The sequence below is a fragment of the Bos taurus genome, chromosome 25, assembly GCF_002263795.3.
Source record: "Bos taurus isolate L1 Dominette 01449 registration number 42190680 breed Hereford chromosome 25, ARS-UCD2.0, whole genome shotgun sequence".
NCBI lineage: Eukaryota > Metazoa > Chordata > Mammalia > Artiodactyla > Bovidae > Bos > Bos taurus.
The window spans coordinates 27,065,511-27,093,320 of record NC_037352.1 but is presented as its reverse complement, the minus strand read 5'-3'; the positions used below and the strand labels follow the sequence as shown (position 1 = coordinate 27,093,320).

Genomic DNA, 27,810 nt, shown 5'->3' with positions numbered 1-27,810 from the left:
ATTCGAAGGCATCAGTTCTTCAGCACTTAGCCTTCAACTCTTGCATCCATACATGGCAACTGGAAAAACCATAGCTTTGACTATACCGACCTCTGCTGAAAAAATGATGACTCTACTTTTTAATATGCTGTCTAGGTTTGTCATAGCTTTCCTTCTAAAGAGCAAGTTTCTTTTAATTTCGTGGCTGCAGTCACTGTCTGCAGTGATTCTGGAGCCCAAAGAAAGAAAAATCGATCACTGTTTCCACTTTTCCTCCTTCTGTTTGCCATGAAGTAATGGGGCTGGATGCCATGCTCTTAGTTTTTTGAATGTTGAGTTTTAAAACAGGGTTTTTACTCCCATGCTCAATGGAAGAGATAGAGACCCTGGATTCTGTAACAAGATTGCAAAACCCTTTAGCCTAACTCAGTCTCCACATTCAGAAGCTACTGGGCCCTGTCAGCACTAGAAGGGAGTCAAGCCTGGAACCTTCCCTCCTCCACCTCTACCCTGCCCCCAGGGATACTTGCCTCTACTTGGCTCTTAAGAACAAGTCCCTGTTCCCGAGGAGGCCTCCTCTTCACTCCATTCACAGCCACAGCGACATGTGTAAAACACAATTTATTATACAAAACTAGGTGCATCAAAAATTCAGTGTCAGAAGAGTTCTGTAGTCTAAGGGCTATGGAATGGACCTTCTCCCTTATCACCCCAATCCTTGCTAGGGAGTCAGGCTGGGTGCGTGGCCCCCCGGCCCTGGACCAGGAGAGTAGGAATCAATTATAGAAGCATGAGTGTGTGTCTAGGGCAGTGGGGCAGGCATTTGAACCTCCTCCAAATAGGGAAGCTCTCCCTTGGAAAGGCTGGACCTGTGCCTGGGGGAGAAACACCTAAATCCCTCTCTACCCAAATGCCAAAGCGAGAGCGTGGAAATCAAAATCTGAGGATGGGGGAAAGCTTAAAAAAAAAAAAAAGCCAACCATAAAACAGTCTACAAAAGTAAAATAAGGATTGCCTGCCTTCTGGGCCAGCTGGATGGGCGAGTATCCTTCTGACGTTCTCATTCTGTATGGGGGCAAGTGGCTAAGAGCACCGAAGGTCTGACCAGGGTCTCCCTGCCTCCCCTCTACCTGCCACAGGAGCTTGGACCAAGGACCTTCCACTTAACTCTCATTCTCTTCCCAGCCCCCTGGGTGTAGAGTAGAGCTTCCAAAACCCATGAGGCAGACTAGACAGGGAGAATCCCTGGGAATGTGGGAGCTGCCCCAAGATCTAGCCCGAAGGACCCTGAGGGCAGGAATCTGTTCTCCACCTGAGAGTGGCCACAGGAAGTGGCTCCACGCACGGCCTCAGAATGGGGTTGGTAGATCCGGGGCCTCTGACTGACCCCTGGGGCAGGCAGCGCTCTCAGCCTTGGGCTAACACCAGCCTCACACAGCCTGAAGCTCCCCCTGCAGGCGACTCAACTCCTCTAGCTCTTGCTTGTGGCGGTCGGTCTTGTGAGCCACCAAGGAGCGGTAGAAATGCAGGGCAAAGGCCACAAACACTAGCCCTACAGGTACCATGATTGCCGTGGAGGCCATGGCGGCTTGCCAGCCTGGTCCATGGGCCGCACCACTGCCACATGCTTGCCGTGGGGGGCAGGGCTCAGGGGGCTCAGCCTGTGATGGGGCTACAGAAACAGAGGACGGCTTGGAAGCTGGACTAAGGGAGGTGGCCACTGTCGGCAGCTGGGAGGCAGGTCCCACTGAGCCTGATGTGCCTAAGGGGGCCCCGATGGGCACAAACTTGACCCAGCCAACCAGGACAACTTCAGCCAGAAAAAGGAAGGTGCCCAAGGCAGTGGAGAAGCCCCAGGCCAGTTCCACGTAGCGGTGGAGTCTCTGGTGTGGAGACTGGTGGACAGAGTTGAGGTTGTGGATGTTGCTAACGGCTTCAATGTGAGGCAGCAGACAGGTGGAGACCATGAGTGCAAAGAGGTGCACAGCCACCAGCACGGTGGTGCAGGCGCTGAAGGCCACCAGCAGGCCCGGCGGGTATTCATGTTTGCTCTCCAGCTGCACCTCAACCATGGCCACCTGTGGGGACAAGAGGGGATGGGTTGAGTGTCCATAACCTCAACAGTAGAGGGCTTTTTTGCCTGTACATCACTGATGTATCCCTAAGACCTAGAACAGTGCTTAGTAGAAAGAAGGCCCCCATGCTTTAAGTGAATAAATGGACAACCTTGGCAAGGCTCTGTCCTCTTCCAGGCTTTGGTTTCCCCTCCTGGGGGGAAACTAGAGGGTTGGATGGCATGTTTCTGACCATCTTATCTTTTATAATACAGGGGCCCGGGGCTTCCCTGATGGTCCAGTGGTTAAGAATCTGCCTTGCAATGCAGGGGACACGGGTTCAATCCCTGGAGGGAGAACTAAGATCCTACATGCCTTGGAGCAACTAAGCCCACGAGCTGCAAATGGAGAGTCTGTGGGCCGCAATATGTCCAATGTGCTGTAACTAACACCCAATGCAGCCAAATAAGTAAGTTTAAGATAATTTTGAAAAAGATGCACATGATTTTCACTTAAAAAAATAGGGGTTAAAAAAAGCACAGATTCTGGAGCGGGGCTGCCTGGGTTCATTTTCAGTTGTACAAACTGTAGTCTTGAGCAAGTGGTTTAGTTCTCTCTGTGCCTCCCTTTCCTCATCTGGAAAATAGGGATGGATAACAGCACCTACCTGCCTTATAGGGTTGTTGTGAAAATTTAATGATACGTTTAGAGATACATCAAGTGATAAGAATAGTGTGAGGTACATAGTATGCTCAAGTAAATGTTTGCTGTTATTATTAGAGTTAACACTGAAGTCCAAGGCCGGAGTTTGCAAACTGGCACACCACAACCCAAGCCAGCTTGCAAACATGTTCTGCTTGGCTCAGACAGTGCATTTTATTTTATTTTTTTTAAGAATTGTTGCCAACTTCTAAAACTCAAGAGATTTCATGTAAATATCCCTATTTCCAGATCCTCCTGGAAATTTGGAAGATCAGATTACACCAGGCCCACATTCCTGCATGGCAACTATCAGTCAGAGTTGAGTCATGGCTGCTCCCTTTGCACAGGTGATGAGGGTCTCTTGAAAGCCACAGTCCCCACCCAGCCAACTTGACATCCATACCACCTGTGTGGTCTTTGCACATATTAGAGTTGATAATCTTGTTCTAGGGTTGTATAAATTTGGATTCTGAGCTAAACTGACTAAATTCAAATCCTGCCACGTACTTGCTGTGGAACCATAGGCAGGTGTCTTAATATTTCTGATCCTCAGTTTTCTCATTTATAAAATAGTCTTAGTAGTAGTACCTACTTTGGAGGATGATAGGAAGATGATACACATTAAACCCTTAAGCATAGTGCCTGGTACTTAGTGACGGTTCAATACAATTTATATAATGTTATTCTAACCCAGGTCACCTGAATTCCAGGATCAGGTTCTTTCCCCATGCCTGGTTCTTTCAGGATCCATTAGATTGCTCTGGGCTGGGGCAAGGAGGAAAGTGCAGAGCCGAGAGGGTAGTAGTAGGAAGGCAAGGCTGAGTATTTTGGGAAATTGGGCCGCAGCGGATGTTAGCAGTTTTCTACAGACAGTAATCTGGGCCAGGCCTGGTCTTGGTTTCTCCGGAGCCTGATTCAGCCTTGCTCATCCCTGACAGGACTGGGGCCAGTGTGACCCCCAGAACCTACTCATCTGGCCTCTTGATCCTGCAGAGAAGGTCCTGGCCCTTAAGCTGTCACCTCAGCAACCTGCAAGTTCAGAGCAGGCGGGATTGTCTCCTTGGGAACACACTGGACCATGGGGGGTTGGGGGTGGGGCAACTCCCTCAGCTGGGTCCCCAGGGCTGCTCTCCTTTCTCTGCAGTCTGTACAGGTGAAGGGGAGCATTCCCTGTCCTGAGATGACCCCACATCTGGCAGGGTGAGCTGGCCTGTGGATCCAGGACCCTCACATAGAAAACCATAGACCTAAGGATGACCCTTAGGGATAGAAATGTTCCTGCCAGTCATGCGAATACAGAGGCTGTGACAAAGAGAGGGGCAGGGACCAACTCAAACCACCCAGGGCTATGGCCCCTTTTTATCCCCATCTTGATACCCCCATTTCCATGAGGACCCCTCTCCAGCCCATTTTCTCCTTTTTCCTGTCATGATATCCTGGAAGAACAGTCCAGCGACCCTGGGTCTCAGTTCCTCCTGTATCCTTCAGCTGCTGAGTGCTCTGGCAGAGCCACCACGCACTTTGGGCCTTGGTTTCCATCAACAGGGAGTCTCAGCCATTCTGATGCGGGTCTTGCTCTGACGTGCCTGGATCCAGGATCTGATGACAAATATCAGCTCATCTTGCTTGGGGTGGCTCCCTGGCCAGCTACAGAGGGCGCGCCCTTCCACGATCTCACAATTTCCCACTGGCCAGCAATGGGGGGCGGAGGCCTGTCCCAGGTCACACAGCTGGCCACAGGCAGGAAGGAGCCAGGACCTGTGTCTGCTGATGTCTCCTCACCCTAGGACCTCCCTCAGCCTGCTTCCTGTGAGGCCTCTGCTGGACCGTTAGCTGATTAGCATCTTGCCCACACTTGGAGTTTAGCTGATTAGCATCTGCCCACACTTGGAGTTTATCATCTCCAGAATCGTGCTTCCTAGACAGCTTTCTCCCGAGACTCCCTCACAGGTATCTTCTGAGAGCTTTCCCAGGCCACCACTAAGCACTCTTCATGTCCCCTAGGGCCTGGCCGCCCTCCTCCTGTTGGGTGACTGCTCCATCCAGTTTATTCTCACCCCCTGGATGCTTGAAGTCATCCTTCAGCCCCAACCAGCTCGGATTTGCTGTTGAGCCTGTGGTGGGGACCCAGAAACCACTTCTGCGTATCCTGTCCCTTCTGGAGCTCTGCGCTCTGTCCTTGCGTATGTTTCCCTGTGATGTGTGTCCCCAGTGACGCGTTTAGGATTTGCTTATCCTCCTCGGGCCCAGTTTATGCTAGGAGCCACCCCCACACCCATTAAGAGAGACTTGCATAGTCCCTTGGGACCTTGTTTCCTCCCCCTACTTTTCCTTTGAAAGACCGGTCTTTCCCACTCCTCCACCCTGTCTCCCTTAGGTACCTGTTCATCTTGCCTCCGATCCGTTCCCCACCAGGGGCTTCACCCCCACCCTGTGCGCCCCTTCCCTCCCCTCACCATGGCGAAGCCCGAGAGCAGGGCAGACGTGCGGCTGGAGGCTTTGAGCTTGGCCCGGCTGAGGTAGAGGCGGCGCCAGCTGAGCGCCCGCAGCGAATGCTGACTGGCCCCCATGAGGTCCAGGTAGCCGCGATGCACGAACTCCCGGTACGTGGCCGAGCCCGCGGGGCTCTCGGCCTCTGGGTTCAGCGGGGCCTGTTCGCCCGGGTCCCCCTCGCCGCCCTTCATCCTGGGGCCGCGGCACCAAGCGGGCTGGTCCGTCAAGGCGGAGCCGAGTCGCCTCTGGGGCCCCAGCAGGGCGGGCCCAGGTCTGGGGAAGGCCCCATGCCCTGGCGGGACGAGCGGGGATGCGGGCGGCGAGCTCCCAGGAAGACGTGGCCCGGGCGGAGCAGGAAGAGCAGGCGACTGCGGGGAGCCCTAGGGGCTGAAGCCGAGGCCGAAACAGGAACTGGGGCGGAGGCGGAGCTGAGGCGGCCACATGATGGGGTGGAGCCGGGGGACCGTGGACAGAGATCCCAAGGGACCCCGAGACCCCAGTCCACCTAGGATGTCCTCTGGGTGCCTCAACCCCACTGTGATGAACGCCGAGCCCCAGTGACTGGGAGTTCCGGATCCTGGACCACTCCAGGTACACCTGCACACCTCGAATGTCCAGACTCCTAACCCTCACCTGAACAGTAAACTCAGGAGAAGTGACCCCATCTCACCCTAAAGACTGCAGGAGGCCCTGCAGCCTCAATTTCTGGAGGCCCACTTAGACCTTAGGTCCCCCAGACCCATCCAAAGAGCCCCATCCTCCCAGACCCTCAAAGAATACTCCGGTCATCCCCCCTAACTCCCACCCTCGGCATCCCCAACGCCACAGACAACCACACGCAAACTCGGCGGCCCCGGCTGGAAGATTTTGAGTTTTATAGCAAACCGTATTGTACAGACCCGGGGCCCAGGGGCCCAGCCCGGCTGGGTCCCCCACTTATCCCTTGCTGGGCTGCCTCCTCCCCCTCCCCTAAGCGGCCCCATCCTCAAGCCTTCTGCGAATCCCCAGGACCCCCTCCCCTCCGGCCTTTGGTCCACCCAGTCCCTCCCCCCCACCCTCGCACCTCCCTGTTACCTGAGGTATGTGGCTATTCCCCCCTCCCCAACATGGTCCAGTCTGGCTCCCCAGGGAGACCCGGGCTGAGGGGCGGGACCTGGCCCCTGCCCCTACCCCTGGCTCCCAAAGCCCCGCCCCCGCAGAGGAAGGGGCAGGGGAGGGCCAAGAGTCGTTACTAAGTTCCCATGGCAACTAAGAGGGGCCATTTCCAGCCTTAGCGCTGGCTTTGGGAGGTGTCCATTGGCTGCTAATTCCATGGCAACCAGGAGTGGCAGTTCCCTGGGCAAATGGGATACAAGGTTCCATGACGATGAAAGAGTGGGAAGAGCCAAGCTGGAGGAGTCCCATCTTCCCCATCACTGGGCTGGCCCACCACCCCCCACCCCCACCTCAGGGTCAGGAGGGGTGGAGCTGCTCAATACAGTAAAGCGAGAGAGCCTGGGGTGGTCCAGTCCGAACTGGGCGGTCCACCAGTCCAGTCTCAGTCCAAGCTGGTCCCGTCCCCTTAAGCTCTGGCTCCCCCAGGCCCGAGGTTCCCCCGGTTCAAGTAACACTTCAGTACAGATGAATGTTCAAGTATAGTGCGGGGAGGCAGGTAGGGGGCGGGGGTACCCCTCACCACTCCCCAGGGCGCGCTGAACAGCGGGCAGGCCCGCGGGCCCCACTCCTCAAGATAGCTGCCATTGTCAGTGACGTTCAAGGAGTCAGGGCTGGGGAGAAGGAACTGAAATCCAGGGAGGGAGGAAGGAGAGGGGTGACCCCGAGGGGCTACTACCGCCCCCCTTGCACCTGCTCTTGCCCCCCGCCCCTCACTCAGCCCTGTTGCTCTCCCCTGGTTCCCCGAGTCCCCTCATCTCTGACACCTGGATCCCCAGTTGCTCCTCTGGTTTCCCTTTTTGGCCCCCCCACCCTACCCCCCCCCAATTCCAAGTATCTGGTCTTTGTTCCCTGAACCCCTGATGGTCTGCTCTCTGCCCGCCCCCCACCCCCAGCCCATCCTCCACATCCCCCAGCCCCCTGCTCCCAGCATCCTGTGTGCAGATACTCTCCCCATTCGCCCCCCGTCAAACTGCACCTCAACCCCCCTCCCACCAGCCCTTTGGCTCAGCGCCCCCCAGTACCTCTGACCCGCTTCCCCCAGGGGATGGACAATGAAGCAGGTGGAAGGGGGAGGGGATGGGAAGAAGAGACCCCCAGAGATATCAGTGCAGGGGGTAGAGAGTGGGGGAGGCTGGCTCGAGTCCCTGGGCAGGAACCCCAAGTCGTAAAACTCAGGAATCCCAAGTCATGAGGTGGGTGACCTGGCCTCCTGGTAGGGGTGAAATGAAGGCCTGAGGTCCAGGCTCCTGATGAGTCCTGGGGGAGGGTGGGGGGCACCCAACTAGCTGTCCTTGAGAAGCAGCTTCTCTTCTGGGCAGCGGAAGGGGCCAGGGGGCCCGGCGGCTGCCAGCCGGGCACAAGCTTCCGGGGAGAGCTGGCGGCAGGAGCGCAGGTCGAGGCGGCGGAGGCGCGGGCAGCGGCGGAACAGCGGGAGGCAGTGGTCCGTGAGGCGGTGACAACCTGAGGGTGGGGCAACGGCAGCTGAGACCAGAAGGTGAGCAGGGGGTCCACACGGACCACAGGGCCCAGGAGGCTGGAAGGATGGAGAGATAAGGGACGGCGCTTACCGGCGAGATTGAGGTGTACCAGGGTCTCTCGGAGCGGGGAGGTGGGGGCAGTGAGAAGGTGGACACTGGGATCCCCAACGTGGGCGCAGTGGCTCAGGTCCAGGGCGCTCAGCTGGGGCGCGTGGCGCAGCAGGAGCCGCAAGGAGGCGTCCGTCAGCTCCAGGCCGGCCAGGCGCAGCTCTGCTACCCCCTGTAGCCGCCCTCGGCTCTCCGTTTGCCCTGCGGTGGGCAGAGAAGAGGTCACCACTGTGGGCCGCTCGCGTCCCCGCACCGGCTATGTCTGCACCCTCCTCCCTCACCACCCCCGACCTGCTCCCACTCTAAGGGAACCTCGACTTGCGTTTTCTGCGTAGCTCGTGGCTTGCTCTTCTCCCCCAAACCCATATAAGCCGCCATCATTTCATCTGTCCACTGCTCACACTGACTCCTGGGTGAGGCCTTCCACGATTATGTCATTCGGAACTATAACCTTCCACGTACTCCAACTCCTTCCCTGCACTTTCTCCTCTTTTTCTCACTGACGTGTTTTTCTCTCTCCCACTAGAACAGCAGTCCTCAACCTTTTTTCGCACCAGGAACTGGTTTCATGGAAGACAATTTTTCCATGGACAGGGCTGAGGGAAGGGGGGACGCTTCAGGTTGTAATGGGAGCGACGGGGAGCCATGGGGAGTGATACTGGGGGTTGGGGACCCTTGCACCAGAATGCCACTTCCAGCAAGGCAGGACTTTTTGTCTGTCTTGTTCTTGATCTATGCACAGGACCTGGGACATAAACGCCTGTCAATATACAGTCACTCATCCAACAAATGACATCCCCACCAGGACGGCCTCCTGTCCCACCTCCTCACTTATCAAAAGACAGCGATTCTCACAAGGGAGAAAGGGTGGCGGGGTGACAACCGGGAGCTGGGGCTTGACACAGATACACTGCTGATACTATGTATCAAATATGTAAGCAATGGGAACCTTCTGTACAGCTCATGGAACCTTCCCTACTCAGTGCTCTCTTGCGGCCTAAATGGGAAGGAAATCCCCAAAAGCGGGGATGTATATTTGTATACATATAACTGATTTACTTTGCTGTACAGCAGAAACTAACACAACACTGTAAAGCAACTATACTCCGATAAAAATTAATTTAAAAAAAGAGCAGTTCTCAAATATATGAGACCACATCCCTCTTCTGCTGAAAACTCTCCAAGGGCACCTCAGGAAGTCTAATCTACGTGGGAGAACATTCAAGTTCCTACAAGGTCTCACCCCTGTCTCAGCTCCAAATTCCTCTCCCTCCTTCAGAAATACTTGAGCCAAACTCCACAGGGGACCCTGCCCAAGGCCACCTGTGTTCAGTCCCTTGCCTGGCCAGGGTCCCTGGCTTTCCCATCTGAGCTCAGAGACCTCCCCTTTCTCTGTCTCTGGGGTAGAAGAGCTCCCACTCTTCATCTCTGCCCCTAAAGCTTTCCTTTATATTGTATCTACCATGATCCTGCATTTCCACTTTTGTAACTATGCTTGAGCACGCACTATAGGCCAGGCAGCGGCTAAGTGGCAGTCTGCCCCTAGCCCAGTGGCTCTCCAATTAGAGGAGAGAGAGAAAGAAAAAACGAGAGAGAGAGAGAGAGACAGAGACTGACTTCTGTATCTCCCTGGGCTGCTGGGTGAAACCAATCGCTGGTCCCGCCCCCAGGGAGTCTAACAAGTTTTCCTGGGACTTCCCTGGAGGTCCAGGTTAAGACTCTGTGCTTCTCCTGCGTGGGGCATAGGTTCAATCTTTGGTTGGGAAACTAAGATCCTGCATGCCACACAGCATGGTCAAAAAAAATCCAGACAAAGGAAAAACCAAGTTCTCCAGCAACGCTGAGCTGCCGGTCCCGAGACCACGCTTTAGGAACCACAGCCTCGGGAGGTAAGTTTTCTGATCATCATTCCTGTTTACAGATGAGAACACTCAGGCTTACATCCCCAAGCCAGCTACTCAAGATCACATGACTATGGATGAACAGAGCCAAGACACCAGGCCTTGTGACTCACAAGTCCTAACTCTTAACCACAATGCTATCAGCTTTCCAGGCCCCAGCCTCACCCTGAAATAAATAAACTAGATCATACGACCCCAAGTCAGGGAACTAGCCTGCACGAGTGTTTTATGGATCTGCAAAGTGCTCACATTTTTCTTAATGACTGATGCTATGTAAGAGGTGTGTCTTAGTCGCTCACTCCTGTCCGACCCCATGGGTTGTAACCTACCAGGCTGCTCTGTCCATAGAATTCTCCAGGCAAGAATACTGGAGTGGGTAGCCATTCCCTTCTCCAGGGGATCCTCCTGACTCAGGGATCAAACTCAGGTCTCCCACATTGCGGGCAGATTCTTTACCATCTGAGCCACCAGGGATGCTACATAAAAGGGCATTTTTATAAAGAAATTTTGATGTGGAGCTTTTCCCTGAAAAATTTTAAGATCTAGCATCACTGGGCTACCCCATTCACCCCACGATGATGCTGAAGCTAGGTGGTAAGGTGTACTCCCTAACATCCTGCACCAAGCTCACCACTTCTGTAACCTGCCAGGCCACCTCTGGGCACCTACTTGGCAAGCTCTGAATTCTCTCCTTTTCTCCTTGAGGAGCTGGGAGCCTGGAGAGGGGATATACCTGCTGATGCCCTCAACCTCAGGCCACAGCTAAAGGCCAACAGAGGGAAGAGGAGGAAAGAGAGGTCTCGTGTGGCTAGGGCAAGGCAAGTGGGCTCAAGGAGGATTTCACTGAGGTGGGCCTTTAGGGATTTATTTGAATGAGAAGGAATGGCGAAGGGAAGGGTAGCCAGGCAGAGAACAGCAGGGGCAAAAGCAAGGAAGAAGGAAAACTTGCAGTGTTGATCCAGGGACGCCACATGAGGACAGGAAGCCAAGGGGATAGAGGTGGGCGTACAGGATTTCCATGGTGCTCCAGCGGTTAAGAATCCGCCTGCCCATACCGGGGACATGGATTCGATCCCTGGTGCAGAAAGATCCCACATGCCAAGGAGCAACTGAGCCCGTGAGCCACTACTGAGCCCAAGCACCAAAACTACTGAAGCCCATGTGCCCTAGAGCCCCTGCTCTGCAACAAGAGAAGCCACCGCAATGAGAAGCCTGTGCATTGCAACAAAGAGTAGCTCCCGCTTGCTGCAACTAGAGAAAGCCCGAGTGAAGCCAACAAAGACCTAGTGTGGCCAAGGGGGAAAGAAAAAGTGGGTAGAGTCTCAAGGAGCATGTTAGGCTTGGGGGGGCCTGGATGGCTCACCTTTGCGAGCTCGTGATAAAGGAGCTTAGACTGAAGTCAATTCAAGCAGAAGATGGAGTTGGCCTGCCAGGCAACCAGCACATTCTCACCTCACAGAATGCACTGTTCTCAACGCTCAGTCCAGCTCCAGGAAGAGAGGGCCACGGGTGGGTGCTCAGATTTGGCCTGGCCTATGTGACCTGCAGCTGTCACTCAAGACCTCTGGGGCCTCACCCAGAAATCCTAGTTCCTTCTCTATCCTAGTTCCTTCCCCTTCCAAAACTGCTGTGAGGGGGATGGGGTGGCAAGAAAGGAGCCATGAAAGAGAATTGCCAAAGCAAGGTGCTGGGCTGAGTTGACAGTCCGTGACCTCATGGAGCTTAAGAACCTTGTAGGAGACAGATTTTAACCAAATAATTTCACCACTGTACAGTGATATGCTAGGAGGGGACTGCTCTCTGGAAGAGGGACTCTCATCTCAATGCAGGAAGAGATCTTGGAGGGCTTCTAGGAGGAAATGACATTGATGCTGAGGCCTAAAAAGCGATTGGGTATCAGGCGAGGAGGATAGAGCATTCTAGGCAAAGAGGAGTGAGCAAAGGCCCTGGGGCTGGAGGAAACTTGGCAAGGAGGCTGAGATGGCTGAAATGTAAGGATAGCATAGCTTAGTGGGAGCCAGACCAGTGGCCTTATCGACCATGGTAAAATACTGATCTGCATCCAAAGAGCACCAGGGAACAACAAGAACGAGTGGAGAACATGGGGTGACGTGGACAGGCCTGATCTTCTGGGTGGTTCCCCTGGCTTCATTATGGAGAACAGACTGGTGGGGACCAAAGAAAATGCTGAGTATCCCAGCTCCTGGCTACAACTAGATGAAGAGCTCCAGGCGTCAGCACTCCTACCTCACACCTCAATAGGACCCCCAAAGTGACCAGGTTGGTGCTTACCAGACCAGCCCCAGTTCCCAGCATCCCCTCTTTGCCAGCATGGTTCCCAGGCCTCACAAAACTGCTTATTCCTTCACACTCCCTGGGAAAACCCTGTCTCTTTCAGGACTCAATTCAAATAGCACCTCCTTAAGAATGGCTTTTCTCATCGCCCTCCTTCCCCACCTCCCCACCCCTGCACCAACCACAGCCATTACCATGTCATGCCCTTCTATTTCTGCATGACTGGGGTTCCACCAGGGTGGGGAATGGGGCTTACTCAGTTTGAGGTCTCCAGGCCCTACCCAGGGCCAGGCCCAGAGGCTATGTGCCATGAAGCTGACTTTATCTGGTGGCGGGGACCAGGGCCTGAGCAGGGTGAAGAGGTGGCTGGGGTCTGACTCAGGAAATGTAACCACCACCTCCACACAACCCTGCAAGTCAGCTGGCTCCCTCGTTTCTACTCTGCTCCCTCAGAAATGTCCTCATCGTTTCACTTCAGGGCAAGAGGATCTAGGGGCCAATTCTACTGCTCAATCATATCTTTGCTGGGCCCACACATGAATTTTAAAAAGAATCTGAATTACGTGCCATCATTTAAAAACCAGGATATTTCACAGAAGATCCTTTGGCTCCTCTTGGCAAATGGAACTGACCAGCCACCCCAGGCCTGTGTTCTTCCACAGCGGTCCCACTGCTCCCCTGGGAGAAGTCTCCCCAGTAGTGCCCACCACACCGAGATTTCGCTCACAATCCCCTGGCTTCTCCTAGAATTCTGTGTCATCCTCCTGTCCCACACTGCATTTCATCTCCTAATTATCTTCCCCTCTGGGAGTCAGGGGCTACATCTTCCTTATCCCATCCCCTCAGCTCTGATCACAGGGCCCAGCACACGCAGGAAAGTGAATGAATGAACATGGGCCAAGCAGGACCTGTCTCCTCAATCTCAAGCTCTATCCGTTCTTTAAATCCTTTCAACACCCAGCAGGAGTCAAAAGAGACCGTGGAGGCCTCATCCCCCAGCCTGTCCAACCCCTCCTACAAAGGAGCCAAAAGAGGCCACACCTGGTTTGGTGTCTGGCGGAGGCAGCAGCAGCTCGCGGAGCTGGGAGTCTTTAACATCCTCGATCCAGCGGAGGTCCAGGAGCCGCAGGGCCGGCAGTGGGGCTGAGCCCAGGGCAGAGACAGAGAGCCAGGAGCAGCCAGAGAGCACCAGCTCCTGCAGGCCTGGGGGAGAGGGGAGGTGCTAGGAGGGCTCTGTCCCCGGTCTGTTCCCTTCCCTCACCCCGCCCCACCTCACCACCCAGCACTACCTTGCAGTCGGTTCAGAAGCCACATGAGCTGCTTCTTGGAGACACCTGTCCAGCTGAGGTCCAGGGCTCTAGGCTGGCGGCGAACCACACCACTAAGCATGGGCGGGGTCAGTGACTTCCTCCGGCTCAGGTCCATTCGAGGCCACAGACGCTTGTCGTAGCACCTGTTGGCCACAGGGGGGAGACAGAGACCTCAATCCTCAGCTCACAGTCTCAGGGAACCCACAATCCCCACCCTGGTTCACCCCAGTTCTCTCCTGGGCCATACCAAACAGCAGGGGTGGGCAGGAAGCCCCAGGACCCAGGCCAAGAACACTGGGTTTGGGGTTCAACTCCATCACTAATTGGATGTGAGATCTTTGGCAAGCCCATCCCTCTCCCTGGGCCTCAGGCCTTGTTTATAACACAAAAAGTGATAGTCAACAGGTGGGCCTTGCCCACGAGGTGGTTATAAGATCAAATGGGGTCATTACAGTTAGTGGACCTTACAGGGACTTTCCTGGTGGTCCAGTGGTTAAGAATCTGCCTTCCAATGCAGGAGACATGGGTCCAATCCTTGGTCGGGGCACTAAGATCCCACATGCCGTGGGGCAACTAAGCCCATGTACTGCACTAGAGAGCCGGCACGGAGCACCTGGATAAGCTGCGTGCCACAACTACTGAGGCTGTGTGCTCTAGAGCCTGAGCATCACAACTAAAGAAGGCCTCACCTGCAGTGAAGACCCAGCCCAACCAAAAACAGAAAAAAATCCATAGTGAGTGGGCCTAAAGCTTCCAAAGCATTGTGCCAAGGACACACACACGCTACACACTGTATTTGATGGAGACCCAGAGAGATCCAGCAGCAGCCCCCATCCCCTGCCTTGGGCTTCTCACCAGTTATGGTGGCTGTGGGTACTTCTCAACCTCTACTAATTTCCGCCCGTGATCCACGTTTGCTCATCCTGAGGACCAGCTGCCCAGGGCTTGACTTACTAGTCTGTGATTTCTGTGAGCCTCCAGCCAGAATGGAGACTTCACAAGGGCAGCCCTGGCTTCTTCCCCTCAGCACCCCCAGTGCTCAGTACCGGGCCAGGTGCGTAGTTTACCTGCTGTACATCTGTTGCATGAACGGATGCTCCCAAGCCAAATGTGAACCACCCAAAGCTCCCACGGAGCACCCCTACCACACACTTCATTTATGGCTTCCCAGTGATTCACTCAGTCAGTGTTTATGGAAGGCCTAGCAGGTCCCAGTCGTTGAAACTACAAAGATGAATGAGGCCTGCATAAAGTGAAATGGGTTGGTCTCCAGCAACTCTGACAGCCTTGATGAGACCAACATGCAGGAAAGTGGAGAAGGGCTTCCCAAACTGATGTTACCAGGGAACCTTCCCCATCTCTGCCAAAGTCATCTACTAATATACTGTAGTATAGGGTGGGCCAAAAAGTTCATTCAGGTTGCCCCCCACGTAAGCTGTTATGGAAAATCAAACAAATTTTTTTTGGCCAACCCCATACACTAAAGTTCCTCGAGATGTGGTCTGAAAAGTTTCTTTAGTACAGTAGTCCAAAGCCATGTCAGAAAGTTCCCACTGGGAGAGATGAACTGTATCAAAGCAGCAGGGGTGGGGAGGGGAACCAGGAAGCTGTCTCTTATCTCTCTCCCAGCCCTGCTTCTGGGAGGCTTTCCCTTCAGGAAGCCGTGGGCTGGGGCAGAGATGCCCAAACTCCAGTCATTCAGTATCAACTTATCTGCAGAATGTAAATTTATCTTTAAATCAATTCTTAAAACCAGCATTTGCACTGAAAACCAGTATTGTTTCACATACATATGTTATACTTAGACATAAACACCATGAAAACAGACCAGGATTATTAAATTCTAGCTAGGTGTTGCTATGGCTTTTGGCTGCCATATAAAGACTATTTTTGTTAAACAGGGAGATAAGAATTAGAAAGGTTGTCAAGTGTTAAAGAATCCGCTGGCCAATGCAGGAAATGTATGAGACGCAGGTTCGATCCCTGGGTCAGGAAGATGCCCTGGAGGAGGAAATGGCAACCCACTCTAAGATTCTTGCCCGGAAAATTTCATGGACAGAGGAGTCTGGTGGACTACAGCCCATAGGGTTCCAAAGAGTGGACACAACTGAGCGTGCACGCATCCGAAAGATATAATAGCACCCAATGGAGGAAATTTCTTTTCAAAACTATTAATAATAGAACGATCAAGCCAAGTTTTTGTGCCACTTGCCAACTCTCAGGCAAACTCCGGAACCCTTGGGTGACATTTTAGGGAAAGCTGGAAACACATACACCAAGGCTCTGATCCAAAAAACTCCACCCTCTGTCCCACCTGCCACCTCCTACCATTTCCCTTCCTCTTCTGGCATTCTAGCCTCTCCCTCTCCTGGTTCCACCCACTCAAACAATAAACACTTGCAAATCTCTCCCATTCTAAACAGGAAAAGAAAAAAAAAAACAAACTACCCACCTTCAATCCAGCTTCTGCCCCTAGGTTCTGGCCCTTGTCTCCTTCCACTCAGTGAAATCACATTCCATCCAAAATTTCTCTCTGCTCACTCTGACCCAGTCATGAGTTCCAGCTCAACTGTCACCACCAACCTGAAGCCCTCCTGGATCTTATGTGGCTAGTTGGGAACCCTTCCCTCCAAGGGCACACACAGGCCACCAGCTATCTGTACACTGCACTCTGCAAGAGCCAAGCCAAGCCAAACCACCTGCTTACCAACAGACACCTGCTATCTGGTGCCAACCCATTTTGGCACATGTTTGTCTTTGATGGAACTGCCAACCAACCCAGATCCCTCAGGGCTCAGCTCCAGTGCTTCCTCTTCCAGGAAGTCTCTCCTGATTTTTCTTGGCTGCAGCTAATTTGTCCCTTTGCCCTTGGATGACCAGAACACTGGGTTTAAATCTCAGAGTGGCAGCCAACAGTCACCGAGGGCCCCCTACAGATACTAAGTGTCGAGACGCTGAACAGTGAGGAAACGGGGGAGGCAGCCGAGTCTTACAGTAACTGGGACAACAAGGGACATGATAAGAGCCGGTGAGAAACTAGGTCGGGGAGGTTCCTGGGGAGACAATGCCAGATCTGAGACTTGAAGGAAGGCAACAGTTGGGGCTTCCCTAGCTAGCGGTCCAGTGGTTAGGACTCTGCGCTTCCACTGCAGGGGGCACAGGTTTGAAACCTGCTCAGGGAACTAAGATCCTGCACGCTGCACAGCACGAGTTAATTCTATCGAGGGGAGGAGGAAGAAGATTTGAGTTTAGATAAGGAAGAACCAGTGTCCTGGCCAAGTACACAGAAAAAAAAAAAAAAAGGGAGAGCTCTGAGAATCTTGGGCAGTAGGAACAAAAGGCAATTCATCATCTCACCTTAACAATGAGGATGACGAAACACGAATACCTGAACACCTCATGTTCACCCATGAAAACCCATGTTCACCAAGGGTTTACTACGTTCTACGCATTACACATTTAACTTCACAACTGCCCTAGGAGGTGAATACTATAATCACCATCTCCTTTTTAGAGGTCAGGAAAATGAGGTCCAGGGAGGTTAGAAGACTGATTTCAAGGTACAACTTCGATTACATGGTAGCAGACCCAGGTGGTAGAGCAAGCTGGTCTGGATCAAGAGCTCTGACATGCAGAAGAGGCAGGGGTGAGGCTACGGAGGAGGGCCAGCCCAGGGTAGGGGTGTCTTGGCCAGGAAGGCTGGAATGCCAGGCTGGATGAACATGGGCACAGAGCTCCAAAGCGCGGAGTGTGAGCGGTGGGGATCGAAGCCCCAGCTCTGCCGCCTCTGTGCTTTGAGTGACCTTAGGCAAGTCACTTGCTCTCTCTGGGCCTCATTTTCCAAACCATAAAATGGTGTAAAAGCAGCACTGATTTCACAGGTTTGCTGCAAAAATGAAGGGAGAGTACATTAACTCATTTCATTTTTTAAAAATAGTGATTTAAAATAATTAAACGAAAGATGTTTAAAAAAAGGCGGGGGGAGAGACGATGCAGAGGAAGTGTTTAGCGCAGTCACCATTCTTGTCCAAATGTCCAACAGGACCATGGAAGTTTGTTGTGAGGGTAACAGGGGGCCGTAGACAGGTTCTTTCTAGACTAGTGTATGCATGTTCAGTCACTAAGTCGTGTCTGATTCTTTGCAACCCTATGAACCAGGTTCTTCTGTCCATGGAATTTTCCAGGGAAGAATACTAGAGCAGGCTGCCATTTCCTTCTCCTGGGGATCTTCCTGATCTAGGGAATCAAACCCACATCTCCTGCACTAGTAGGCACAATCTTTACCACTGAGTCACCTGGGAAGCCCTCTTCCTAGACTAGAAAATGACACTTAGGTAAGAGGTTGGAAGAAGTCCAAGGCCAAGGCATCCATCACCCACGGGACGCCGAGCCTGATGACCAAATGCCCTACCCCACTCACTTTCCCCTTGACTCCAGACACCCCTGACCAACTCAGCCCACCTCCAAAGTTGAGTCCAAAACCTCCCTCTTGCAGAGGCCCTCTGGGGCCACAGAGCTAGACCAGCCAAAACTGCTACCCGTAAGGACTTCACAGCTTCCCAGGCTCCAACCCAAGCCACTTCTTCCGTATCAGCTCTCTGGGCTCCTTGCTGGCACTGAGGTCCTTCCATGCGTCCATCAGTGTTTAGTCCCAAGTCCAGCTGCCTTGACCAGGCAGTGTAGTGCCTTCCTTGCTCATTTCCAGTGAAGTCTCCCCCCTCTTCCCTGGGACTCCGCAACTCCCCCAGGCCTCACCTCCCCCTACAACCCCACCTCCCTCCCGACCTAGGCAGATCACTGTGCCTGCCATTTCCAAGAGAAGATGGAAGCCATCCGACGGGAAAGCCTGCAACTTCCTGCTCTCCCACCTACAAATTTCTATCCAGCTCCACCTTCGCTGCCTCTTTTTCACACTCCAACCCGATTTCCTCACTTTCATTCACTAGACAAGTGTTTTTTCAGTACCTCCTGTATGCCGGGTATCCTAGAAACTAGGGACACAGCAGAGAACAAACAGATCAAGTCCACCCTCAATTCCAGGCAACCTGGCTCCAGTGCCCTCCCCCCCACAGCACAGCAGAAGACAGCCAGGCCTCTTTGGAGCCAAATCCAATGGACACTTCTGGTCCTTGATCTCCCGTGACCTCTCGCCAACACCCACCCCTGTTCCCTCCTCAATCTCTCCTTCGGGACACATTCTGCTCCCAATCCCCTCCCAAGTCTCTGGCTGTTCTAACTCACAAGTGCTGACACTGATTTCTGGCCTCTTCCTTGAAGCTGCTATCTATAGGTTAAAAACTCCCCAACTTGGATCTTTCTTTTTAGCAACAGACCTGTACCTCCAGGTGCTCTCCTGTTAGTGCCTGATGGGCCCAAAGGCCTTTCAGACCAAACCTAGCAAATGCGAGCACTTGGCTTGACCCTGGAACCTGCTCCCACTAACTATTCCCAAGCTTGTGCCATGATCTTGCTGCCCATCCAGGCTCATGGACCAGAAACACAGCTGCATGTCACCCTACTGCCTCCACGTCCATTTAGTCACCAAATCCAAGTCATCCTGCTTCCTAAGAAGTCTCAACTCCTGTCCCTCCTCTTCATCCCCACAGGCCCTGCCTCTGTGCCCAGGTTGACAGAGCCTCTGGACTAGTCCCACTGTGCCCTCTCAGGCCCTTGTTCAGCCCTACCCTCATTCTACTCATCCAAAACCACCATTTTGTTGAGCATTTAGCACTCTTTAGCGATGGTGCTAAAATCACCTCATTTCATCCCTACTAGGTACTGATATGAACCCAGACTACAGATAAGAAAACTGAGGCCCTGATAGGTACAGCAATCCACCCATGGCCACTCATCCAAGAAGTACAGGAGTCACAGGTGAGAAACCCATGGGGACTAGACTCCTAGGCCCAAGCAGAAAACCACCATCCAGTCCAGCTTCTCTGCTTTGTCCACCTGCAGTCACGAGTCTCCCCTTGAGACAGAAATTGGGTCTTCATCAGTTCTGGGTCCCAGGTATCAAGCACAGGGCTGGCCCTGACCAAGAGGCCTTGGCAAACGTTTCCCCAATGACTACTAGAGGCGGAGGAGGTGATCCCAGCAACTGCTGTAACTACTTGTTTCTATTATGTGGCAGGTTGACTGAAAACTCTTCAAGGGCACAGATCTGAGTTCCCAGAATGTTAAAAGTCTGTGCTTTCAGTAAATATTTGTAGCTGAACCAGTGATAAGGATTGCTGTTAAGGCACTAAGAAGTTTCTATTTCCTAGGTACAGTCCTCGATTCTTGGTTGTATCAGCTCACAAAAACACTCATGAAGTAAATGCCTTGGTTCCCGTTTTAACAGATGAAGACACTGATGCACAAACTGATGTACAGAGAAGGAACTAGCCTGACTGTGTACAGCTCAGCAGAGAAAGATTCAACTACGGAGGACTTTTCTTGGGGGTCCAGGTTCAAACCCTGGTCAGAGAACTAGATCCCACATGCCCCAACTAAGAGCTCACAACTAAAACCTGGCGAAGCCAAACAAACAAACAAAAAAAAGCATTAAAAAAAAAAAAAAAGATTCAACTATGGGTAATTTATCTCCAGAGCCTGCCTTCCCCTCCTCGTAGCTCTGTAGCCTCCACAGACCAGCAAGTGTGAACAAGTACACCAGAATCCTAAGGAAAAGGACTGGGGTTTAAGGTCAGCCAGTCCATTTTTCCAGGCAAGAGTACTGGAGTGGGGAGCCATTGCCTTCTCCGAAGGAAATGGCAACCCACTCCAATTTTCTTGCCTGGCGAATTCTATGGACAGGAGCCTGGTGGGCTATAGTTCATGGGGTTGGCAAAGAGTCAGACACGACTGAGCGACTAACACACATTATTATCTTTTGTCCTGTGCCGAGAACATGAAGATAAAACAGATAGGTATTTCCCCCAAATACTTACATGGGAACGTGAAAACGAATGAAGGCTTGTCAACATGCAGAAAGCCTCTATGTGCTCTTTAGGGGTGTGGGGGGAGTGTTGGAGGAGTTTGGTGGAGAGGTGGGGATGGGGGTTGTCAGGGACAGGATCCAAGAGTAAGACCAGGGGTTGGAGAGGCTGACCCACATTCCTATAGAAACAAGACTCAGGAAGCAGTGGGGAGATGAGAGGAGGGTAAGTGGAGGGTGCTGGTGGTAGCTCCAGGCCACAAAGAAGTTCCAAGCATAATCAGGAGGCCCAAATATGGCTGCCACTTGGGGAGCAGGGACCGCTCAGCAAAGGGCTTTCTGCTTTTTTGGTTGTAACACGGCTTGCAGAATCTTAGTTCCCTCACCAGGGATTGAACCCATGCCCTCTGCAGTGAGAAGTGAGGAAGCCCCATAACGGGCTTCCTTAGGTGTGCATGCATGTGTGCTAAGTCGCTTCAGTCGTGTCCCACTCTCTGCGACCATACGGACTGTAGCCCACCAGGCTCCTCCGTCCATGGGATTCTCCAGGCAAGAATACTGGATTGGGTTGCCGTGCCCTCTTCCAGGGGATCTTCCCCATCCAGGGATCGAACTTGAGTCTCCTGAGGCTCCTGCACTGGCAGGCAGATTCTTTACTGCTGAGCCACCTGGGAGGCCCCTTCTTATGTGTTAGTGGGATCAATAATAAGACTGTCCTCAGTGTTCTTGCCTGGAGAATCCCAGGGACAGGGGAGCCTGGTGGGCTGCCGTCTATGGGGTCACACAGAGTCGGACACGACTGAAGCGACTTAGCAGCAGCAGCAGCAGCAGAGAGGTGAAAAGCAAGTGAGAGGATGCAGACATAGCAGTCAGCACTATACTTGGCACATATTAAACACTCATAAGTAACAATTTTAAGGAGAAAGGTTCTAGAGCCAGAAGGACTAGGTTCAAATTCCTGGTTTTACTGTTTCCTCTCCACGTGACCTTGACCTCAGCTTCCCCTGAAAATGAGGAAAATAGTACCCACCTCACAGAGTTGTTGTGAGGGTTCAGTGAGCAACTAAATCAAAAGAAGCCTGTGCACAGTCAATACAGAAGTACCAACTACAGCACGTCCATCCTACAGAAGCATCATCAGTACAAGCACCCGGCCCAGAGAGGCTCAGGGACCTGCTGCAGGTCACCCAGCGAGTGAGGAGCATGTGGGGCAATGGAACCCAGGCCTGTCCAGGCCACTCACCAGCGGCTCCAAGTCCGGCACACTCGCATGCAAATGCATAGCTCTCGGGGCCCGAGGTGCTGGAAGACACGAAGCCAGGCGGCGCGGGGCAGGGGGTGGTCGGATCCAGCAGCCAAAGGCAGCGTGTCGGGCTCGGGGCTTCGAGGCGGGGGCCGCACCACGTGCCGCTCCAGCTGCGGGGGCCGGGGTGGGGGCGCGGGGCCCAGGGGCCAGCTGAGGAGGGGTCCCCCACTGCCAGGGCGCACAGCCCGCCGCCCCCCGCGGTTCTCCTTCTCGCCCGAGCTGCCCCGGGCTGGCCGTCGCCCATTCCGGGCCTCGCCAGGAGCCTCATCCTCACTCAGCGATGTGCCTGATGAGTCGGAGTCCGAGTCGGAGTCCGAGGAGGACGAGGACGTGTCGGGCACCCGCTCCAGCAGCTGGCACATTCGCTTGAAGCGCTCGAGCTTCTCCCGCTGGGGTGACGGGGAAGGCACCGCCGGGCCCTCAGCAGAGGCCAAAGGCGGCTTTGGTTTCTGCAGGAAGAGATGGAGGCTGTTCTAGGGCCTGGCACCTGCCTTCCCACCCCCGACCCCCGAGGAGTCACCGGGGGGGATGAATAGCCAGAGGGACAGTCCTGAGTTCCTGCCCTGTGGCGCCTCAGTCAAGTCATACTCCTCTCTGGACTTCTCACTTTCCTTATCTGTCACAGGAAGGTGCTGATGCAAAGAATTCAAAGACTTATGTGTCTCGATAGCTTATGAGTTTCCAAAAGCAGTGAGGTGTGGAGAACAGTTACAGATCTAGTTTTGCATATTGACCTGGCTATCAATTCTCTCTGTGACCTTGGGAAGCCCCTTTCTCATCATCTACAACACAGAAAGCTGGACCAAACAACTTCGAGCGTCTCTGCAATGAGACAAGAGTAACAGTGATCATCCGGACCTGGGCGGAGCCTCCCACCCTCGATGACTCATGACATCCTCACAGTGCTGGGATGCAGTGGCAACTTGGGCCACTCTTTCCAGATATAAGGAAATGTAGGCTCCAAGAGATTATGGAACTTGCCCAAGGTGACAATCTGACAAATGGCAGAGGAAGAATCTGAGTGCAGTCAAGCAGACCCTGGCATCTGATGTGTCAGTGCAAAGTGACAGCTGAATGCCAGCTTTGCTATGTGACCTTGGACAAGTCTTCAAACCTCTCTGGGCCTTACTTCCCTCAAATCTAGTCCCTTTGCAGTTTACAAAGCTCATTTAATGTCATTAAACAGCTTTGTGGCATAGACCGGGCAAGGGAAGTGGTATCATTTCTATTTCACTGACGAGGAAACTGAAGCCCAGAGCAGCTGATAAGTTGCCAAGACCAATCAGCAAGGCAATGGTTGAACAGGGATTTGAACTCCGTTCTTTCCCCTTAAAGGTTTGGAAAGATGAGGCAAATGGGTCAAATGATACCCCAAGGGTTCTTGGCAAGTCCAGGGCTCTTGTGGCCTGGCCCCAACCCACTCTTCCCCTTTACTCGTCCCAGGGGCCCAATTGCCTGCCCATCGTGGCCAAGCGGGGCTGGGGTAGGACAAGGTAGGCAGGAAAGGACAGATTTCTGTCTCCAGGATAGAGGGTGGGGCAAAGGAAAGTGGGAAGGGGAGGGAGGTCCCCGGCACACCTCCCAGTTCTCGGGAGGGAGCCCAGGGTGGCAGGACGAGAAAGCCTGGCTCGGATTCAGAACCCTGGGGGGCAGAAGGCCGGGGCCGCCTGGGTCCGATCCTCGGAGGAGGCAGGCGTCTCCACCCACCTTCTTCAGGTGCCTCTCTCGGCCTCCTTTCACCTACCAGAGCAAGAAGGAGACAGGGGGCAAGGGAGAAACGCCATTAACCCCTGGTTGTCCACAAAACTAAGATCTATGCTCACCTCTTAGGACTACAAATCCCAGAAGCCCCCACCTCAGGGAGAACTCTGAGCATGCTCATCGGGTAACCAGTGTCTTGGCTCACTGAGCATGCTCTCATCTCCTCTTTCTTCCCCCTCAGGCCTTTTCCAGCCCCTCCTTCCTCCTCTGCAGCAGCTAATTTGAGCATGCTCTCTCCCTCTTCCCTAAAACACCCAAAGCTTCCCTGTCCAGCCCAGCGCCAGTAGCTTCTCACCTGTACCTCTCCTCCACACTGAACATGCGCCATCCTCCCACCTGAAATTCCGAACTACATCTCCCAACAATCCCTGGGGGGAACCCATGAAGCTGAATGTCCCAGGTTCTCCCCAAATGCAACAGGACTACAGCTCCCCAAATCCCTTAGGCTGGATCGAATGAGCATGCTCCCTGGCTCACCTTTTTCCTTGGGGTAGGGGGCTCATTCCCTGCCTCCCTCTCCTTTCTTTTGGGGGGCCCAGGCACGTCCTCTGAGGGGGGCCCAGCAGGTAAGGGACCTTTGCGCCTGGGTGGAGGTGGTGGAAGTGGCGGCTCTTCCGTCAGCTTCCATCCACTCCCCAGGCTGGCGCCCTCCTCGCCGTTGTCAGCCCTGCGGCGGCCTGGTCCCTCACCTGAATCCTGGGGAGATGGAAGCTGGGGGTGAGGTTCTGCACCAACCCCCGATCTCCCGCCTACCCAGAGCCTGGCACCCACCCAAGCCTCTACCTTGCTGGTCCGGCCTTCCTGGGTGCAGCGAGGGCACTCCCAGCAGTTGGGGATCTCTGCATTGATGACACCCTCAGCCTTCCCCATCTGTAGACAGAGGCAGGGAGTGGATGTCAGGTGTCAAAAAATTCAAGAGGCATCCTACCCCAGCTCCTTACTCCCCAACAGTCTGAGCCCCACCCCGGCCTCCAGGGTCGCCAGGACCATCACCTTCAGGCAGCCAGGGTGGACGATCTCGTTGCAGATTGTACACTCCATGAGGCTCAAACCAAATTTCTCTTCCTCTCCTTCCACTGTGTCCTCCTTCCCAGCCTCCCCACACAAGAGGCATACAGCTGTGTGTGGGAGCACAGGCTGTTGGGGAAAGGGGGTGTCAGGGACCCCAAAAGCAAGCCACAGGGGAAAGACTGTTCTTTCTGGGGACCCCGGCAAGCTGCGAGATAACGTTTAAAACCCATGGGGGCAAGCTGGGTCAAATCCTGAATTTGTTCCTTTTCGGCAGTATGACCTTGAACTGATTTAACCCCCTTATGTCTCAGTTTCTCCATCTGTCAAATGGGGCTAGGAAGTTTTTCCTCGCAGAACTGTCATAAAAATGAGATAATGCAGAAAAGGTAGTTGATACACAGTTGTCACTGTTGAAAGCTGCATCTGAATCCAGGGCCTGGGTGACCTGACGTAGCTGGCTTTGGGAAAGAAGGGAAGACTATAGGCCAAGGTGACAGTAATACTCAGAGAGAGCTGAAGGGAACATGGCGACAGATTGGAGTGAGTCTGAGTTTCCTCAATTAGCTGTATGGGAGTTGCCCTGGACCCCACAATGAACCCTGGGAACACTTAGGGCAGTTGACTGATCCTAGGGAAGGGAGAGCAGCTATCAGACAATATGACTTTAGGAAAAAAATCAGGGGTAATACTGAGTCATATCAAGAAGGTTGTGAGGCAGGCTCAGGGAAGAAGCAGGTGGGGAAGAAGAAAAGTGAGGCAAGGGTCAGGGGACAAAGGAAAAACAGGGAGGGGCTGTGAGGCAAAGAGACCATCCAGGAAAGGGTGACTGCAGGGAAAAAGGGAGGTGGTGGCAGAAGGGGAGCACAGGATGCAGCTGGTCCCAAAGCTACTGGGAAAGGTCCACTTCAGGAGCACCGGGGAGCACTAAGGATGAGGAAGGCCGGCACAACCCCATGGTTCCTGGATACCTACTATGTGCTGCGCCTGGCAGCAGGTACCTTCTTATCCATGCTGTTTGACCTTTACAACTCAACAAAGGAAACATTTCACGGAGGAGGTACCTTGAGGGTCACAGTGATTTGTTCAAGGTCACACAGTGGGTAAGACTATCTTCAAATCCGAGACCACTCTCACAGGTGAAAAGGAGGCCAAAGAAGGCAAAGACCCATTCCTGGCTCTGGGGAGGGAGTCCAAGGGGGACCAAGCTTTCTGCGGGTCTCTGCCTCTGAAAGTTGGGAAAGGCCTGATGGTAGGGTGTGAGAGGGATTCCTCTGTGGACCCTATCATTGGCCCCAGCTTGAAGCTGAGGACAGAAATGGGCCTGGCGGATATGTGAACCAGCCAGTGAGCGCATGAGCGAATCTATGGCAACTTTACATGACTCTCGTTGGAGTCACCCCCAGCCCCCCAGACAGGTGCTGAGGTCAGCTGGGGAAGGGTGCCCCCCTGCAGTGGGGGCAGAACTCACGGCAGTGCACTGCCGCAGCAGGCACGACTGCTTCATGCGCCCGGGCCCCCCGAATTTCTTCATGTCTCGGCAGAAGTGGCAGTCCCCGCACTCAGTTCGCACACAGGCCCGGCAGCGGCGGCAGCGGGTTCGGCGTCGGCGCGCTCCGGCCCCCGGCCCCCGGCTGCTCGACGACATTGGGGGCGTCAGCAACGCCGAGGGCTATGAGTGGAGGGTGGAAAGGTCAGGGGGGTCCACGGGGACCCTGGCCGGCGAGACTCCTGGCAGCTTTCCCCCTACTTCTAGGCAGCCAGAGCTTGCCCTCCTACCCAGGGAGACAAGGAACAAGGAGGTGCCCCTCCTGCGGGGGGTCAGGGGAACCCCCATCCCTCTAGGCAAGGCCACCCTCTTCCTGAAGCAGCTCACCTGGCTCCTCCGGGAGCCCTGAGAACTAGCTTCCTGACCTCACTCCTACTCTAACACTTCTTCCAGACTCCCGCGCCTGACCCAGGGAGGATGAAGGCACACTGAGAGGGACAAGGACCTTTCCACCAACATCCCCACAGCGAAGCTCCCTGGAAAACCAGGGGCTCCTTGTCTGTGGAGTCACATGAGACAGGTCCCAACTCTTCCCCTGTTCTCCAAATGTGCTCCATCCCCGGCTCTCCCCAAGCTGAAACACCCCAAATTCACCTCCCAGATCCCCACAGATTCCTGATTGCCAACTCCAGACCTCTCTCTTTTCTCTCAAAAGCTACTAACACCCAATTCCTCTCCTCTAAAGCCTAGATTTCCTCCTCATCTTCATGGGAACCTGCTCACCCAATCTAACCCCTAAAGATCCACCGGGCTGCCCAACTTCCCAGCACTCACAGACCTTCTTTCAGATGCTGCTTCAGAAGCCCTCCGTGGCCCCAAATTTCAACTCTGTTCCCCACAGAGCTCCCTCTGCTCCAACACAGCCTCCTTATGGGTCTCTCAGGTCAACCAGGGCAATCTCCCAGATTCCCTGGGAATCTAGAATCCAGCCTGACATCTCCATAGAACTCAAGATGGGCTCGTGTGCACCGCCCCCTGCCTCCCAGCTTCCCAAGCTGCTTTCCATCCCTAATTGTCTGGAATCCCTTGGGCTCCTCTTCCCAGGCAAACCAGATCCTCCAAGATCCCGCACAGATTCAGCAGGCCTGGAGGCTCGCTACATATCCAGAGTCTTACCCCAGCTTCCCCCTTTCCAGACCCATCCATGGGGGAAAAGGAGCCCTCCAGCGCTCCAGGGGAAGGGCCTTGGAGGGCTGCAACTGCAGGCGGGGATGGGGGTCTGCAAGGGGAAGCAAGGTCTAGGAAGGAAGACTAGTTCCCCAGGGTTGAGAGGTAACAGGAAAGAGGGCTGGAGATGAGGAGTTTGGAGCTAAGAGAGGGTAAGGTTGGGGGCGGGCAAGGTAGAAAGAGGCCGGGCTGAGGATGAATGGGACTGGGAGCTGCCCAGGTCTGGGGGTGAGGAGGAGCCGCGTGAACCCACCTCACACGTGTCCCGGGAGCCATCTCTCCCTTCTCGGCAGCTCCCGGCGGGTCGGCGGCCATCGGCGGCGGGGGGGCCGGGCGGCGCGGGGCGCGGAACGCTCAGAACGCCGGGGTCCACGGCCCCCCGAGGGCGCTCGGCCCCTCCCTCCGGCGGAGGCCGGGACGGCGGCGAATGGAGATGGGGGGCGCCGGGGGCGAGGCCCTCCCACGGGCTGCGGCGCGGCCCTTCCAGGGGGAGGTCCTGCTCTGGGGGGCTCAGTCCCTCAGTCCCCCCAGGCCAACGGGGGCTCCTCGGGCGCAGGGTGCACAGCTTCTGCCCGGGCCCCACTCAGTCCGGGGGTCCGAGTCCCAGCTCCCCTCCCCCCACCCC

At 54.3% G+C, this 27,810-nt stretch overlaps 2 protein-coding genes and 1 long non-coding RNA gene across 5 annotated transcripts; 1 reads left to right on the top strand and 2 right to left on the bottom strand.

Annotated features, from left to right (window-relative positions):
- Positions 1 to 581: 581 nt before the first annotated feature.
- ORAI3 (ORAI calcium release-activated calcium modulator 3) lies at positions 582 to 5,627 on the bottom strand. Its single transcript, NM_001193202.3, has 2 exons — positions 5,192 to 5,627; positions 582 to 2,057 (listed from the first exon to the last, which is right to left on the bottom strand). Exons 1-2 carry the CDS (start codon positions 5,417 to 5,419, stop codon positions 1,410 to 1,412), a joined length of 876 nt encoding a protein of 291 aa, NP_001180131.1. The 5' UTR covers positions 5,420 to 5,627; the 3' UTR covers positions 582 to 1,409.
- Positions 3,311 to 10,081, top strand: LOC112444350 (uncharacterized). Its single transcript, XR_003032685.2, has 4 exons — positions 3,311 to 4,685; positions 5,113 to 5,819; positions 7,703 to 7,878; positions 9,891 to 10,081. It is a non-coding gene; the product is annotated as an uncharacterized lncRNA (long non-coding RNA).
- On the bottom strand, positions 7,303 to 27,524 carry FBXL19 (F-box and leucine rich repeat protein 19). Of its 3 annotated transcripts, XM_002698100.7 has the most exons (11): positions 27,439 to 27,524; positions 25,941 to 26,141; positions 24,455 to 24,598; positions 24,245 to 24,331; positions 23,939 to 24,157; positions 23,279 to 23,440; positions 21,638 to 22,149; positions 13,455 to 13,618; positions 13,207 to 13,368; positions 7,952 to 8,170; positions 7,303 to 7,844 (listed from the first exon to the last, which is right to left on the bottom strand). In XM_002698100.7, exons 2-11 carry the CDS (start codon positions 26,115 to 26,117, stop codon positions 7,666 to 7,668), a joined length of 2,025 nt encoding a protein of 674 aa, XP_002698146.3. In that variant the 5' UTR covers positions 26,118 to 26,141; positions 27,439 to 27,524; the 3' UTR covers positions 7,303 to 7,665. The 3 variants fall into 3 exon arrangements, with proteins under 3 accessions (XP_002698146.3, XP_010817762.1, XP_024841214.1); XM_010819460.4 differs by lacking the exon at positions 27,439 to 27,524 and having other exon boundaries at positions 23,408 to 23,440; XM_024985446.2 differs by lacking the exons at positions 23,279 to 23,440; positions 23,939 to 24,157; positions 24,245 to 24,331; ... (1 more) ...; positions 25,941 to 26,141; positions 27,439 to 27,524 and adding an exon at positions 22,435 to 23,060.
- Positions 27,525 to 27,810: the final 286 nt, after the last annotated feature.